We start from the raw sequence: 17807 nt of genomic DNA on the forward strand, positions 1-17807 counted from the left end.
GTGATGGGGGTGTGTGTGTAGTATGTAGGGTGTTTGTGATGGGCTGTGGGTGTGAGTGTGTTGTGTGTGGGTGCGTGTGGTGTGTAGGGTGTTTGTGATGAGGATGTGTGTGTGTGTAGTGTATAGGGTGTTTGTGATGGTGTGTGGGTGTGTGTGTAGTATGTAGGGTGTTTGTGATGGGGGTGTGGATGTGAGTATGCTGTGTTGTGTGTGGGTGCATGTGGTGTGTAGGATGTTTGTGATGAGGGTGTGTGTGTAGTGTGTAGGGTGTTTGTGATGGGGGTGTGTGTGGGTGTGTGAGTAGCTTGTGGGGTGTTTGTGATGGGGGTGTGGTGGGTGTGAGTGTGCTGTGTTGTGTGTCGGTGCGTGTGGTGTGTAGGGTGTGATGAGGGTGTGTGTGTGTGTAGTGTGTAGGGTGTTTGTGATGGGGGTGTCTGTGGGTGTGTGAGTAGCGTGTGGGGTGCTTGTGATGGGGGTGTGATGGGTGTGAGTGTGCTGTGTTGTATGTGGGTGCGTGTGGTGTGCAGAGTGTTCGTGATAAGGGTGTGTTGTGTGTTGTATGTTTTTCCAGCTCTGCCCCACCAAGTGTCCGGAGGATCGAGGCTTCCCCAGCCTCTCTGGTGCCTCTCTCCCACGCTCCCCGTGATGGGCAGGGTGTGGGGACCCCTCTTTGCCGTGCAGGTCTCTGAGAAGGGGCTGAAGAGCTCCTTCGGCTGCTGTCTGGGCGGTTTGAGGCGCTGACCCTGGGCAGGCCTGGTCACTGGACCTGGTCTCCAGCCTCCCGGGCAGCGCTGTCCCCTCTGCGGCCCCTGTGAGGAGGCCTTGCTCGGGGAGTGGTCTTTGGGCGTAGGCACCTGCGTCACTGTGGCTAGGTCTGCTTTTGTCGCTGACCAGCTGATGACATCCTTGAATGGCTGCCGGCTTCCACCACAGAGCAAGTGCCGCTGCCTTCTGTGGTGAGCAGAGTGAGAGTCGGCGACGCAGCATTGTTAGTAGCTGAAGGCAGGCCGGGCCGCAGGAAATGGATGGTGACGGCTGTAATTTGGCCCTATTACTTATTCATTAACCGCATGCAGGTGGTCAGCCAGCCGGCAAGACCTGCTCTTTGAAATTTCATTTTCTAGAGGACTCCTTGTGTCTGCACTGTGTGGCGTTAATTTAATGTCTCCTTCCCACCCTTGGCCCCCATAGGTGCTGGTAGTCACTGCAGTGTGTGCAGCCACGGGCTCTGACTCCGGGGACTGGGAAAGGCCTCTCTCATTCATGCCAGGGCCCAGCTGGGGTCCCTGGATGCTGACCCCTTTGGAGGACGAGAGCCTCTTTGGGTAGGAGGACTTCTCCTCTCTCCTCCCAAAGCTATCCTTGGCACTTGAGGGGAGTGTGTGTGATGTGACAGCAGCCTCTCTGCTGACCCATCCTCTCCAGTCTGCTCATTTCTTTTTTTTTTTTTTTTGAGACGAAGTTTTGATCTCATCACCTAGGTTGGAGTGCAATGGCGCGATCTCAGATCATTGCAACCTCCACCTCCTGAGTTAAAGCGATTCTTCTGCCTTAGCCTCCTGAGTAGCTGGGATTACAGCCATCACACCTGGCTAATTTTTTTGTATTTTTAGTAGAGATGGGGTTTCACCATGTTGGCCAGGCTAGTCTTGAACTCCTGACCTCAGGTGATCCGCCCACCTCGGCCTTCCAAAGTGCTGGGATTACAGGCGTGAGCCACTGCACCCGGCCTCCAGTCTGGTTGTTTCTATCCAGACTTCCCATGCGATGGGGCCTGACGTGAAGTACCATTGCTGGAGCCCAGACTCCCCACGGGGCAGTGCGCAGGCCCTCCCTCCTGCCCTGGCCAGCCTGGTCTGCGGGAGTCCAGAGCCCCCCAGGGGCTTCTCCAGCCAGCTTTGCAGGGCTTGTGTGGCCACACCTCTTCTTTTCTCATCGGCCCCACCAAATCATGGCTGCCAAGCCTTTGGTGACTGGTTTGACGTGGAGGTCTGGCACGCATATCCCTTAGGGTGACGTTTAAATGGTTTTTACTATAATTAGCCCCCAAACATGAAAAATAAGTACTATCCAAACTTAATTATCTCTGCCCTTTAAGAGAGAATGAAATGCACAGTTGCCAGAAAAGCTGTATTTGCAGCTTTTCAGGTTTTATCTGTTGAATGGCTCCCCTGTTGAGAACCAGGCCTCCCGCTCGGGAGGCGCTTTTTGGCAGGAGGGGCCAGAACGCATTTCCTGGTGGCTTCCCTCTGCACAGTTGGGGTGAGTTGGGAGGTTTCAGGCCCCTAACGGGAGTGGAGGTGACAAGGTTAGGTGCCACACTGATGGCTGAGATGCCCCTCTGTAGGGCACTGGCCTCAAAATCATGTCCTTTGTACTTCCCCAGTCTGCTGTGAGGTTGCTTTCCACTCCTGTCACAGTTGGAGGCAATGAAGGGAGGGGGGCTAGAGGCAGAGCTGGGAACAACTGAGGACGCAGGGTGTCTGTTATGGAGCCAGAAAGTCCGAGTTGATGTGTTGCTGATGGCCCTGCCTTTTGTATTTCTGACACGTGCTTTTGTGCCGGGTTGTGGGGTCAACTCGGTGCCGAGAGTGTGGTTGCTCAGTAGCAAAGGGTCTGCAGGCTTCCCTTGAGCCAGCTGCACAGTAAGCCCTGCGTCTGGGGCCTCCGGAGTCCAGGCGAGGCGCTCGTCATCAGTTCCTGCCCAGTAACTGCTCGAGGCCGTGCTAATGGAGGTGTCAGACCTTGACCATTTAACTTTTGAGTCCTGTCTCAAATGCACAAGTGAATGTGACTGAATCATGCAAATTTAATTAACAGCAGGAGCTTGATAACCCGTGATCATTTCAGAGAAGCCGAAAGGGAGAGAAAGCAAAGGGCATTGTGGGCTGCACTGAGCAGCTGATTGATCACAGTGAGACTAGCGAGTCTCCTGGGCCCTCGGTGTTCCTTGTTGTTGCTCCCTGCAGCCGTCCCTGGGCCCTGTGGCCGGTTCTTCCTGGTTTGGGTGGGGAGGGAAGTGGTGGAGGACTCAGAGAGAGGAGCGGATTCTGTTTCCTGGGGGTGATGCTGGTCCTTAGTGTCACAAAGGCTGAGAATGGCACTTAGGACACCAGTTCAGGAGCTCACTCATGAAGGTCGTCACCTCCAAGTCCCAAGGTTCTCTCCCTCCACCGTGTTCTGTGGGGTTCCCCAGGCACATTGTCCTCCGCAGCCCCTCTCTCCCCGTTATCGGTAGAAGGTCTTGACTGCAAGTTGTCCAGGTTGTTGCCATTTTGAACAAAGAATTGGACATAACCCACAAAGAAAGGAAGGAATGAAGCAACAAAAGAAGAAAAGAGATTTATTCAAAATGAAAGTACACTCCATAGTGTGGGAGCCGGCTGAGCATTCAAGGGCCTAGTGACAGAATCTTCTCGGGTCCAAATACCCCCAGGAGGTTTCCCATTGGCCACTTGGTGCTCACCTTGTGTAAATGAAGTGGTGGCTTGCAATCAGTCTGATTGGTTGCAGAAAGCAACCTTTGTAACTTCACTTCTAAAACCTCTGTAACTTCTAAAGTGAAGTTAGAAAGTTGCATTTCTGTGCAAACCAAGACTCCACTTGTTATCAGAGGTACTTTCAATTTCCCATCTGCCTCAAGAAAAAAAGGGGGATTTGCAAAGAGAGCAGCCTCTGGTCCTTTGTTACTTAGGTGTGGAAAGTTAGGATTTTCCTTTCGATTTAGTTCCAGGAAGTCTGCATGAAAGAGCCCTAGGTTCCTTGCCTCCCGACCCTATTCTCCTGTCTCACCACCACCCCTTGACAGCCCAGGAAGTGCCATCCGGAAACCATCTGCTGTTTTTTGTCGGAGGGCCTATTTGGGATCTGGCGCCTGGTGACTGTAACGCCGTGAGGTCACAGACAGCTGGGGGGCTGGGGCACGGCTGGGGATAGAGCCCCTGTGATGAGGTGGGGCCCAGGTGTGGGATGGCATAGGACCGAGTGTGCGTGTGTCATTGGACTTGGCTCTCAGTGTCTCCCCTGTGCGGTTTGTGTTCCTTTCCCCTTACGTAAGCTCTGTCACCAACAACGACGTTTACTTATCTGCTGACCAAGAGCCTGGGGGTGGCGGCTTGCTGGACCCAGGCTGGAGGTCTGCCTAGCACAGCTGTGACCAAAGGGCCCGTCAGGAGGTGGACGAGGGCTGCCCAACCTCGTCCATTCTGTGTCTTCTCACTGGCAGATTTTTCAGGGGCAATGAGTAAGCTTGAGTTTTTCTCATCACATTGAGTAATACTGATATTGACTTTCTAAAAATGTTAATTTTTGGCTGGGCACAGTGCCTAATGCCTGTAATCCCAGCACTTTGGGAGGCTGAGGCAGGAAGATCGCTTGAGCCCAGGAGTTTGAGGCTGCAGTGAGCTGTGATTGTGCCACTGCATTCCAGCCTGGGTGACAGAACAAGATGCTGTCTCTAGAAAATAAAATAAACATTGTTATTATTGTTATTTGAGATGGAGTCTCGCTCTGTCACTCAGGCTGGAGTGCAGTGGCGCAATCTTGACTCCCTGCAACCTCCACCTCCCGGGTTCAAGCGATTCTCCTGTCTCAGTCTCCTGAGTAGCTGGGACTACAGGCGCCCGCCGCCATGCCCTAATTTTTTGTATGTTTAGTAGAGACGGGGTTTCGTCGTGTTAGCCAGGATGGTCTTGATCTCCTGACCTTGTAATCAACGTGCCTTGGCCTCCCAAAGTGCTGGGATTACAGGTGTGAGCTACTGTGCCCGACCTTAAAATAAATTTTCCTTTAAAGATGCTCCATGAAGACCTGGCAGGCAGATTGTTTTATGCCACAGAGAGTGGGGTGCACTGGCTGGCTACCCTGGGGGACTGTCTCTGGCAGTGGAGGGGATGATAGGGCTTTTTGTCTGCAGGGGCTGGCTGCAGGTGGCTAGGGTCACAGAGGAGCGGGCGTTGCTGAGGAAAGCAGCTGTGGTTCATCCGTCACTCCGTGGCCCAATGTCCTTTGCCCTCTAAGCAGACCTGTTCGGTGCCGGGTGCTGGGTGCTGGCCGTGATGGGGATGGGCCTGGGGCTCCATGGCCTGGGCTTGGCAGGCAGGAAGGTGACCATGCTGAGCCATTACCAAGCCCTGACCCTGGCATTCCTTGTGCTTTTCTTTGAGGATCCATTCCAAGGAGCACTTCAAGGCGAAGTATGCAGTGGATGACGTCCAGTACGCAGATGAGGTGGGTAGCTGGCTCCTCTGTGCAGCCCAGGGCTTCCAGCACGCCTTCCACTCCTGGAGTTCCTCTCCTTCCACTGCCACAAGCTTGCTGGATGTCAGGGACACTACCGCCTGGCCACCGGCCCCCACGCTGGGGGTGCTGCCATCTGGAAGGAGTAGGCAGCAATCCATGTGTAAGGCTTCTCTGCGGAGCCATTGCTTTGCCTGGGAAGGCCCCTGACTCTGTGGGTGGAAGTGTCTGGTGACCTGGGTTGTGGCCGCTGAGATACATGAGGTGTCTCTGAGAGGCGGGCCTGCCTGCAGCGGTGGCACACGATCTAAGTCACCGTGAGGCTAGGCTGAGGCCTTTGTGCGTCTCGAGTCCTGGTTGACTGCAGATGCTGCTGTCAGAAAAGCCCGAGGCTGTGAAAGGCTTGTAGAGTAGCATTGGAGGTCCCTTGACTTCAATCCACTTCTCAGTGGGGTTGTCCATTTGGTGTCATGTGGCCCGGGTAGGCATATGACTGTCCTCTTGGGGTTTTGAATCTGTGCCAACCAAGTCCAGGCAGGTGAAAGGGGCTGCCCTGACTCCTCGACTCCGGCTGTCCTTCCTGCCAGTGGGGCAGGGCTGGGACAGAGGCGAGAGCACAGCTGGGAGCCCCTGTGGTCTACGTGACGAAAGGCCCTGACACTAAACCACTGTCTGGCACACAGGAGACCTCTGTGCTCTGGCCCTGGGCGCTCTCACAACCCCACGTCCTGTGCAGGTCAGTGCAGTGTGGAATGCGAAGCACCCAGAAGTCAGTGCCTGCCACTGGGAGTCCAACCTGGACCCGGCAGCATTGGCTTTGGATAGGGCCCTCCCGTAGTCACATTTCCACAGATAGAGATTGCATGTGGCCCATGCTAAGAGCCGGGGCTGCAGTGTGGAAGTGGCCAGGGCAGCTCTGGCGGCCAAGCAGCTTCCCCCTTCCTCTGGGCAGGACACAGCCTGGTTGAGAGGCAGGTTCCTAGGGATCATGGCTGGACACAGTGCTGTGAGAGGCCAGTTTGTCTCTGCCCAGCTTGGTGGGTCCAGCCCGGCCCAGCCAGCTCAGAGGTGGCCAACTCTCTTTGACTCCAGGCAGGCCACTACCATGTGCCCTAACCCTGCCCCTAGTTCTGCTGTCCTGGAATATGTTTTCCATTTCTGTCTTTCTGCTATCCATCTTTTGAGGCCTTGCACCAGCCCCTGTATCTGCTGTAGACTCTGGTCCACACTGGTGCCCCTTCTCTGAGCCCTCAGGACAAGCTGTGGACACCATGGAGGCTGTGTTCTGATGTGCACCCTGCCCTTGACTGTCTTGTATTTGTCTTGAATGCCCAGTTCTTTTCCCCAAGACATTCCTCTTGCACTCTCTCCCTGCCCAGTCCCAGGGACATGTAGGGCATCAGAGGTGGCTGAGACCCAGGGCTCACCTCAACAGCCCAGGACACAGTTCGGTGCAGGAGGTGACCACATGAGTGAACAGTCACCGCAGGGTGGTGGTGCCTGGGCAGAGGTCCCCAGGAGAGCCTCTGTGAAGGGGCACTGCCCACCTCTGCAGGGCCATGGGGGCCTGTCTCTACAACATCTTCTGCCTGGTTGGACTGTGGAGAGAGGAGGCTTTTGATGAATCTTTATGTTATGCTATTTCAATCCCAAGCTTTTGGGGGTGACTCTTAACATCTGAAGATTCTGTCAATACACATGTGACCTAGCGTATTGATCCCTTTGAGTACAGGATCTAAAATAGACTGAATGTTTATTTGCATGCCCCCAGCAAGTCCATCTGCTCTTACCTTGTAGGTCTGGAAACTGGAGCAGGAGGCACCTACTCATTCATTCTCCTTTTGCTTCTGACCCTCTCCTTGGCAGATGTGTTCCTTGCTCCAGAAACTGCTTCTTAACACTGTTGCCCTTTGAAACCTTGACCCTTCAGCTCTCCTCGATGTGAAACCTGGAGGGACAGCCTGGGGTGGGCAGTGTCTCAAGGACCCTGGTGGGGCGGGCACCTGCCTCCACCTTGGACTCAGCTGCTGAGTCCAAGCTGCCTCTGGGCCACAGCCTCCCCAGCCACTGTCTGACATTTTTATCTTTATAACTGGGGGGAAATTCAGCTCCATGTATACGGTGATTTCTGGGGGCGAGGAAGGAGAACTGGTCTGTAAGCGAAGTAAGAGAGAGGCCGCCTTGAGAGGGCAGGGAAGTTGTCAATGATAGCACAGAATGACAGCACGGAGACTGGCTCACTTTTCATCTTCGTGTACAAAGCAGAACCTTGAGGTTTCAGTAGAGTTCAAAGGCTGGAATCTCTTTAGGGTTCAGGGGCACCCCACAGCACCCCGTCACCACCACTGCCATTGCAGATTGGTGTTGATGTTACCGTTACTGCCGCTGTTTTTACTGGGAACAAGGCTCATGTTGACAGCAGAGCAAGTGCTTCATGCCGGGGCAGTCCCCATGGGCTCCAGTAACACTGACAGCTCTCTTGGAGCTCCTTGTCCCTCCCACTGTGGGGGGACACAGCGGGGTGGGGACTGTGCGGGGCCGTAGCCCCACCCCTTTCATAGATGAGGCTGAGGCTCAGAGAGAAAGGCCTCGTCCACGACCCCACAGCTGGAGGGGAGTGGTGCTGGGATGTGACCCCAGGGGCCTCCCCTCCAGGCCTCCCTTGCCCCTCAGAAAGGAGGGCTGCTGAAGGCACTCCTGTGGAGGCTACGTGGACTCCCTGTGCCTTTTGTTTTCTGTAGCTCCGAAGGGATCCTGCCAAAAAGTATGACCTGCTGGACTGAGCCCCCTGAGCTGGGAGGTATCCCAGGTTGCTCAAGGTACCTGGGGCCTGTTGCATCGTGGGAGGTGACAGGAAGCCCTTTATTTAGGGTAGGGGTCCCCAGGCTGGTTCTGCAGTGCTCAGCCCCATCTCACTCGGAGTGGCCTCAGCTGTCAGTGACAAATCACAGCCAACGCTTGTCTCCTCTGAACCATGGCCGGTCACGTGATAGCATGTATGACATGCAGGTGTCTGATGGGGCACAGCTGGCTCCGAGGTTCCCTCCTCCCCACAGAGGATCCTGAGTTTATTGAGAAGGCAGTTCCCCTGGGAAGGAGGCACTCAGCAGAACCCTGAGTGGGGCCCCGAGGCTCTGCCGTGAAGGCCCTGTGCAAAGGCTGGCGGGATCAGCGGCTGAGAGCTGGCAGGTGGAGCATGCGTTCCATGCACTAGCTTTCCTTTATGGTGCCAGACAGATGTGAGAAGGTCCCAGGGTCACCAACTCAGCTGCAGGCAGGACAGTAAGAGGACACCGCGGCAGCACAGGACAGGCATTGGGAGCGATGGGGTCAACAGGGGCCGCCGTGCTTTGGGACCACCAGCCCAGGGCTCGTGGAACCTGATTGTTAAGGAGTAGCCACGCATCCAGACTGTTGGTGATGTTTCCTGATGTTTACATTTGAGAAACAAATTTGAAATTTTAGAAGCAGTGCAGGCCACCAGTGTGCAGTAGTGTTGGAGGAGAACGCCGTGAGAGAAGGTTTATTTTCAAGAGCTTCGGTGCTTGCAGGGCAGAGCCAGCTCTCTGGAGCCTTGCAGGCTTTCCCAATGCTGGCAAAGGCATATCTAGCTTTTTTCTCCAGCTCATCACCCTGCGAAAAGCGGCCCTTGGGCCTGGTCTGGGCCCTGGTTAGGAAAGTGCAGGAAGTGTCCGTGGGAAGCCTCTGATTGTCCCCGGGGGAGGAGGTACACCCACAGGGCTCGGATGAATTCTGCCTGTGACCATCCAGCTCCATCTGCCAGAGAGGCCGGGGGCTGCCCGAGAAATCGATGCTGGCTGCGGCATGAAGCAAGGCAGGGCCATTTAACAGCGCAGGGTGTGAGAGGTACCCAGTGGCCACCATTCCGTGGAAACGAGGCCTTGAGTTGACAGAGCCGTGCTGTCTTGTGTGCCGGGGATACATCGGGAGCCAGCAACACACAGTGCATTGTGTTCCCTTAATATTTGAGGCACGGAGTCAGGGTGTGCTGATGAGAGCATAGCACTAATGGGTCTCCGTGGGGAAGGGCGGGTGGATCTGCCAGGCTGGGAGAGGTTTTGCAGCCACAGAAGTAACCAGGGCCCACTCAAGCAGTTGTGATCAATAAAAGATGTTGCCCTGCCAGGACTGGGAGATGCACAGCCTACTCTCAGAGTCGGGCCTGGATTGTCTGAGCACGGTGCTGCAAGGAGACGGCTGCCCTCCCCTCCTCCATTATTCCTAACCAGCAAGTCCAGAGAGTCCTCGCCTGGAGAAAAACCATCAGCCCACACATTTGTTATCCTGCTCCTCCCTCCCAAGACAATAGCAGATACAATCCCCAAGTGCCTCCTGGCTCTCTGCTTCTGCTGCTGTAATTGACAGACTCCTTCTGTGCCGATGAATGTAGACCCTTCACATCAACGTAACAACACACCCAGGGCTAGCACATGCAGCCCTGTTCCATTTAATAAGCCTCCCCTTCCTTTGGAGGGGCTGAGGGTGTGGGGGGACACAGCTGAGCCTTTTGTGTGTGTTTTTTTTTTGTTTTGTTTTGTTTTTTGATGCTGAGTTTTGTTCTTGCCCCCCAGGCTGGGGTGCAGTAGCGCTATCACGACTCACTGAAACCTCTGCCTACCGGGTTCAAGTGATTCTCCTGCCTCAGCCTCCTGACTAGTTGGGATTACAGCCACCAAGCCTGGCTAATTTTTTTGTATTTTTAATAGAGACGGGGTTTCAACATGTAGGCCAGGCTGGTCTCGAACTCCTGACCTCAAGTGATCCACCTGCCTCACCCTTCCCAAAGTGCTAGGATTACAGGCATGAGCCACCACACCCGGCTGAGCCTTCTGTTTTTTTGCAACACTGAGGCCAAAGGACACAGCCATTCTCCAAGCAGTCACTCAGTAACATGAGAGAGGATCCCGGGAGATTGTTGATACATGTCTGGAGGATCATTGGGCCGGGAGCATGGCAAACCTTGACAAAGTCTGTGGCTTTTCACCCAACAGCTTTAAAGGCATTTAATTTTTTTTTTTTTTTGAGACAGAGTCTCACTCTGTTGCCTAGCAGGCTGGAGTGCAATGGTGTGATCTCGGCTCACTGCAACCTCCGCCTCCTGGATTCAAGCGATTCTTCTGCCTCAGCCTCCTGAGTAGCTGCAACTATAGGCACGTGCCACCATGCCCAGCGAATTTTTGTATTTGTGGTAGAGATGGGGGTTTCACCATATTGGCTAGGCTGATCTTGAACTCCTGACCTCGTGATCCCCCCGCCTTGGCCTCCCAAAGTGCTGGGATTACATGCGTGATCCACCGTGGCCGACTGGCATTTAATTTTAAGGAAATCGTTATATGCAAGGATGTTCATCACAGCATTATTTATAATAGCTAATTACTAGATGTAATTTTTTTTTTTTTTTTTGAGACAGAGTCTTGCTCTGTTGCCCAGGCTGGAGTGCAGTGGCGCGATCTTGGCTCACTGCAAGCTCCGCCTCCCAGGTTGACACCATTCTCCTGCCTCAGCCTCCTGAGTAGCTGGGACTACAGGCACCCGCCACCACACCCAGATAATTTTTTTGTGTTTTTAGTAGAGACGGGGTTTCACCGTGTTAGCCAGGATGGTCTCGATCTCCTGACCTGTCCCATCCTGCCAAAGTGTGTTAGGTATAATTTAAGTGTCCCGTAGAGGAATGAGTAGCATCCACTAAAAGAGTATTCTACAGCCGTAGGTTCAAATCTGGGCTGTGCTATTATTTTTTAACCTGACTCAGGCAAGTTCTCTAACCTGTAAGCCATTCTCATTTGCAGAACCTGCTTGTTTGCCATGCTGTCTCCCCATGTGGTTAAATGGGATGCTGTGTGTAAGATGACTGGCACAGGCCATCATCAGTGACTTACTGGACTTTTACTGTCCCCAGCGGTAGTGACTGCTAAAAATTGCATATTTGAAGAATATATAATGACAGGAAATAAGTGAAGCATGTAATTTCATATGATCCAAATGTCATTACAGATCTCTGTTTTTATGTGCAAAGCTAAATCGTCTCTGGAGATAGGATTGTACGTGCATTTTATCTTTTTATAGTTTTCAGTACATTCCAGGTTTTCTTGGGAGGCATCTCAGTATTAAAAAAGGTATATGTATACATATGTCAAAACTTATCAAAATGTCTGTGTTAAATACAGGCAGCGTAGAGTACGTCAGTGATCACTCAATCAAGCTGTTAAAACAACAACACGTTCTCACTCTCCCGCTGAGTTGCGGGTGTAAAGAGTTAGGATAGGGGTGTGGAGAGAGGCGAAGGCTGTGGAGATGAGACTTTTCTCTGCCCTGGGGGTGCTCAGAAACAAGAGGGTCTGCAGTAGCCAAGATACAGGGCAGACTGAGGAGGACAGGCTGGGAGAGGAATAAATTGCTCCCGGCAGGCTGGTTGGCACATGGCGCTTTGCTGGGGGGAGTGGTGACTGTCAGTGGGGCAGTGGAGGAGGGAGTGAACGAACCTGCCCAGGGGGCTGGGGCTTCCATCCTGAGTGCAAATTGATGAGGCAGTAAGATGGGGAGAAGGCATTCAGGGAGAGGTAAGAGCTGGAGCAGAGGCGTGGAGAGATGAGCTGGCCCGGCACGCAGGTTCAAGGGCTTGGGCTGGGAAGTAAATGGCCTGCAGTGGTAGGAGGTCCAAGTGGGTCATGGTGGAGGGACAGAGAGTGGGCTATGGGGTGGGGGCCAGAGGATGGGATTGGGGAAGGCCAACTCCCCTGGGTCTAGGGGCTGAATGGGAAGCAGGGAGGGAGGCCCCTGCCCTAGGAACCAGAGGCTGGTAGGGCTGGAGCCTAAAGGGTTCCTGGGGGACGAGTCTTTGAGCAGGGACTTTGCAGATGGGCAGAGGGCCTGGCCTTGAAGGGTGGGAGGCGCTGGCTGCTTGGAGCCAGGGATCTGTGTGGTGCCTGGAAGCAGGGCGGTGCAGTGGGAAGCAAGCCAGATGTAGGTTTATCCTCCCTGCCCCTCTATGGCTGTGTGGTTTTCAGAAGTCCGTCAACCAGGGAAAGCTGGGTTTCTTCACCTGCAGGGTGAGGGCAGCACCCGCGTCGCCTGTTCTAAGAATCTGCTTGATAAATGTGCACTGTCATTATGAAGGAATGGTGGCATGTCATCTTGATTAGGCTTAGTGGTGCCTCTAAAGTGGGTTTTTCTTTCTGACCTTCTAGATTGCCAGTGTCCTGACGTCACAGAAGCCCTCTGTCCTCCTCACTTTGGTAAGTGGCTGGTGTCCAGGGGTGGGGCAGTGCTTGACTCTGGGGAGGGTTTTTAGGGGGCCACCTGTCCTGCAGAGGTTGGGACCATAGGGGAGGATTAAGAAACTGAGAGGGGTCAGGTGCAGGGGCTCATGCCTGTTATGCCTTGAGAGGCCAAGGTGGGAGGATCGCTTGAGGCCAGGAGTTCCAGGCCAGCCTGGGCAACATGGCAAGACCCTGTCTCTACAACAAATTAAAAAATTAGCCAGGCCTGGTGGCATGTGCTTGTGGTCGCAGCTACTTGGGAGACTGAGGCGAGAGACGTGCTTGAGCCCAGGAGTTTGAGGCTGCAGTGAGGTATGATCGCGCCAACTGCACTCCAGTCTGGGCCACAGACAGGACCCTGTCTCAAAAAAGAAAAAAAGAAACCAAGAGGAATGGTTATCGGTGATAAGTAGCAACACCTGCTCTGTCTGAATAGCCAACTGTTTATGGGATCCCATCCTTGAGTCTCCCTGGGACCTGCTGTGTCCTGTCATGAGGATGTGGACGAGACACCACACCCACTCCTGGGGTTAAGCCCAGCTAGAAGATGTATTTGTGTCAGGCTGAGCTCATGGAATCTGTGGATGTAGAAAGTTTAATGGGTACCAAAATATAGCTAGGTAGAACAAATCAGATCTAGTATTTGATAGCACAACAGGGTGACTACAGTCAACAATAATTTATCGTATATTTAAAAATAACCAGAAGAGTATAATTGGATTGTAACAGAAAGGATAAAGGATTGTAACATGAGGAGATGGATACCGCATGTATCCTGATGTGATTATTCCACATTGCGTACCTGTATCAGATATCTCATGTACCCCGTAAATGTATACACCTAATATCTACCCACGAAAATAAAAAATAAAAAATTTGAAAAGGAAAAAAGAAAGTTTACTCCCACCCTCTGTGTCCCCTGTTAATGGAATCTGAAAACCACACCCCCTGGCATCTGCCCTCAAGGTAGTCACTGTGGGGCACAGTGACTGACCGAGGGCCTGGGCTAGGGTGGGGAGTGCAAGGTGGGCTCCGGGTACACTGGCAGGGTTTTGGGGGCACTTGATGCCACAAGGGGGCCACAGCATGCTCCCAAAGAATTCTCTGGAATTTCTCAGAGAAGTGTGCTTTCTTACACTTCATTGAGCTTGGGAGTTTCATATAAGAGGCATGTCCACAAGCCTTCTTCCTCCCAAAGTGACCCTTCCCTCTTGTCTTTTTTTTTTTTTTTTTTTGAGATGGAATATAAAAAGCAAAATTTATTCAAAGACCCATGCTAACATTCTTGAATATCTGTTAGCCATAATAAATCAATATACTTTATTTTCTTAGCTCCCACAATTTAGCCTAAATATTTGCCCTGGCATGCTTATACTGGTCCAAGCAAGCATTAGGTCATGGCCTGTTCCTCTGCCTTATTTAAAAGTATTTTTACCTTTGTCAGCATCCCACAAGTTACTTCCTCCTTCCTTTCTTCCCCTCTACCTTTGCCTCTTTTAGAAAGTTCTAAGTTGCTAGCCAATCAGGACAAATACAGAATGTGAGGTCCCGTTCCAGCCAGTGGAAACTGGACACAGCAGTAGGGTGGACATGTCAGGTTGTAAATGACCCTGTCTCCTTTGTTCGGTGTACTCTCGTGGCAAAACTGCTGGCAAGTGTACCCTTTCTGCAGGAAGTGAAAATGGCCTTACTAGATAAATTAAGTTTATGTTCAAGTGCTATTTCTTTACGGCACTGAAGAACAAGCATTTCAGACATGGAGTTTTGCTCTTGTTGCCCAGGCTAGATAGAGTGCAGTGGAGTGATCTTGGCTCACTACAACCTCCACCTCCCGGGTTCAAGCAGTTCTCCTGCCTCAGCCTCCCGAATAGCTGGGCTTACAGGCATGCGCCACCATGCCTAGCTAATTTTGTATTTTTAGTTAGAGACAGGGTTTCGCCATGTTGGTCAGGCTGGTCTCAGACTCCCAACCTCAGGTGATCTGCCCACCTCAGCCTCCCAAAGTGCTGGGATTACAGGCATGAGCCACCGTGCCCAGCCTTTCTCTTATCTTAACTGATTTTTACCGAAATAGATTTTTTTGGTTATTTCCTTTAGCACTTGGAGCCCTTTTTTTGCTTTACTATTGATGGCTACAAGGGAAGCTTATGTGAGATGATTACGGTCATAGATGATCCAATGTGTTTAATTTAGATGTACGATTAGACATCAAGCTGAAGTTCTGGGTAAAGAAATGGTGATTTAAAATGCCTTGCCCAGGCCGGGCATAGTGGCTCATGCCTGTAATCCCAGCACTTTGGGAGGCCGAGGTGGGCGGATTACTTGAGGTCAAGAGTTCGAGACCAGCCTGGCCAACATGGCAGAACCCTGTCTCTACTAAAAATATAAAAATTAGCTGGGCATGGTGGTGCGCACCTGTAATCCCAGCTGCTCAAAAGGCTGAGGCAGAAGAATCACTTGAACTTGGGAGGTGGAGGCTGAGGTGAGCTGAGATGGTGCCACCACACTCCAGCCTGGGCGACAGAGCAAGACACTGTCTCAAATAAATAAATAAATAAATAAATAAATAAATAAATCGACAGAGCAAGACACTGTCTCAAATAAATAAATAAATAAATAAATAAATAAATCGACAGAGCAAGACACTGTCTCAAATAAATAAATAAATAAATAAATAAATAAATAAAATAAAATAAAATAAAATAAAATGACTTGCCTCTCTGGAGAGGGCCCATTTTTCTCCAAATCCCTTGTTTTGTCTCCACTCCTGTCCAACTCCATCCTTGGAGTTAAGAGAGGGATGTCATCTGCTTCATAGCAGTCCTGCCAGAGTCGGGTCCTGCACGCCTCCCCAGAAGGGCTGGATTCGACAGGACTCTTGGATATTATACAGTTAGTGCGGAGTGTGTGCAGGAAAGGGAAGATGGACCAGGCTGGGGAGGGCAGATTTGTAGTGGGAGTGGCCCTGGGTCCTTGCCTGTGCCTGGGCAGCCTGGCTGGTTCTAACAGGGTGCTCTGACCTTCATGGAGAAGGCCTTGCTGTGTAGCTGGAACGCTGCAGAGTTTGGGGGCCCCCACTTCCTCCACTTGGCAAGTGGTAGCAAAGGAGGGCTGCCCTTGTGTTGGGGCAGGGTGGCTCATTTGTCAGGGGAAGGCAGGAGGGGATGGACTGGTTGGGGTGCGGGGGATCCTGTTCTTACCTGTCGTGAGCCTGGCTGGAGGTCTTAGGGGTGCAGGCTGTGGGGGTACCATGCAGCCTCATGTGACATGTCTGTGTTCTCTCTCTGTAGCGTGGCATCAACACGGACAGCGGCAGTGTCTGCAGGGAGGCCTCCTTTGACGGCATCAGCAAGTGAGTCCTGGGCCCCCAGGGACTCTTTCCCCACCCGCCCGCACTCCCACCTTCACCAGCAGGTCTTTCCCAGTCTACAAATAAGACATGAACTACGTAAACTTCTTTTTAAGGAGTTTGGGCATTTTGAGGAAATGTTTAGAAGCATAATATGCCAAAAATCACCTTGATTTTTCTTGAAGGAAAGGTGCCCCATCTCTGTTTGCTCCGTAAGGAAAGTGCTCAGGCAGCCCTGGCCACTGGGCAGGGGCAAGGGCAGGGGCAGGCACGGGTGGTGCTGTTTTCCCTCTAGAGATCTGCTGTGAGCCCCTGTGGTCTGTGCATCAAGCTGCCCAACCCTGTCCTTTTTTTTTTTTGAGACGGAGTCTCACTCTGTCACTGTCTCGCTCTGTCACCCATGCTGGAATGCAGTGGCCTGATCTTAGCTCACGGCAACCTCCACCTCCCGAGTTGAAGCGATTCTCCTGCCTCAGCCTCCTGAGTAGCTGGGACTACAGGCATCCGCTAATTTTTGTATTTGTAGTAGAGTTGGGGTTTTGTCATGTTGGCCAGGCTAGTCTCGAACTCGTGACCTCAGGTCATCCACCCACCTCGGCTTCCCAGAGTGCTGGGATTACAGATGTGAGACACTGCGCCTGGCCCAAGCCACCTCTCTTAGTCCCAGCCATTAACCCCTTTCCAACCTGGCTCTCAGCAGCTCCCCCATGTCCCCTGCTGCCCTAATCCCAGGTAGGATCCCCTTAACCTCTTCCCACTCTTAACTAACCAAGCGCCAGGCTGAGCTCCAAACTCTGCTTGGGAAGCGATTCCCCTTTTCTCTCCAGGCAGGAGGACAGACCTTGGGCACAGGGAAAGAAGCCCCTCCCTTGCTTGTCACCCCTCACCCACGGCCCCTGGGAGAGCCTGGAGAGGGTGGGAGAGCCCTCCCCGATGGCTTTGCGTGGTTCCCTGGACTGGCTGGTGACTGGCACTGGGGGCCTGTGGCCTGCATTGTTGGCTGATGCTATAGCAGACAAGGCCCCTGCGCTCGAGACTGCTGAGCATGGACAGTGGGCAGCTTCCAGCCCCACCTCCAACACCTGGATCCCCAGCCCTTCTCCTGCCATTCATCCCCTGCAGGCCCCATGTCCTCTGTTGTCCTCTGGTGGACCGAGGCAGCGATGGAGGAACTGCCTTACAATTGTGTATGAGCCCAAGCTGCTGGAATCTCTGTATGTGATGGAGGGGTGATTAGGAGGGCTTATGAGCTCATAAATATGTATCACCTCCCCCCTCCCCCTATGCTAAGAGCGATGGGGCGGGCGGGGGGCGGGTAGTAGGTTTGCTTTTTCACTGCAGAGATCTCATGTCCTCCTGGGAGTTTCCCCAACGCGGCCCCACCTCCCACACCTGGCAGCAATTAGCCCAGCTTGTTGAAATGCTAGCCATGGAGGTAGAGCTGCTCTCTCTCCCCAGGCCTCCCAGGCCCTCAGAGGGGGTACGGGCACAGCCAGCTGCTGTCTTTCCCAGGCCCAGGGCTCCCTGAATCCCCCCAGCACTACCTGGTGCTGGGTCTCCAGTGTCCTGCACACCTTTCCTCGACCATGCCATGGAACCTCTCTATGTCCTCTGCTTGGGTCTCTGCAGCAGAGGGACCCTCAGCTCCTCCACATGTAACCTGCTGCTGCCTGGGCTTGTGGTGGGCACTGGAGGAGATCATGCTCACCTGGAACCTGGCTCAGAGCTGGTGCTCAGTGACAGTTGCCCACAAGTAAACCCCAGCAAATCCCATTGCTCCTCTGTGCCTCAGTCTCCCCATCTGCATGGTGAGCCAGGTGGGCTCCAGGATCACCGTTCCCAGTTTCCCAGATGTCGGTGAGTCATGGGCCATCTCAGCGGTGAGAGCTTTGCTTGCTCCTCCTCTGGAGAGAATGCGGAGCCCCCAGGAGCTCACATCT

The 17807-nt window shown here is 53.1% G+C and overlaps 1 protein-coding gene across 2 annotated transcripts in view; it reads left to right on the plus strand.

Annotated features, from left to right (window-relative positions):
* PEPD (peptidase D) overlaps positions 1 to 17807 on the plus strand; it is a 136002-nt gene that overhangs the window by 16325 nt on the left and 101870 nt on the right. For both annotated transcript variants that reach the window (XM_010359608.2, XM_030942847.1), the window contains exons 4-6: positions 5166 to 5229; positions 12447 to 12494; positions 15809 to 15870. In XM_010359608.2, coding sequence (XP_010357910.1) covers positions 5166 to 5229; positions 12447 to 12494; positions 15809 to 15870 — 174 coding nt within the window. The remainder of the gene's footprint in view (positions 1 to 5165; positions 5230 to 12446; positions 12495 to 15808; positions 15871 to 17807) is intronic.

This window comes from Rhinopithecus roxellana, chromosome 12 (genome assembly GCF_007565055.1).
Source record: "Rhinopithecus roxellana isolate Shanxi Qingling chromosome 12, ASM756505v1, whole genome shotgun sequence".
Lineage (NCBI taxonomy): Eukaryota > Metazoa > Chordata > Mammalia > Primates > Cercopithecidae > Rhinopithecus > Rhinopithecus roxellana.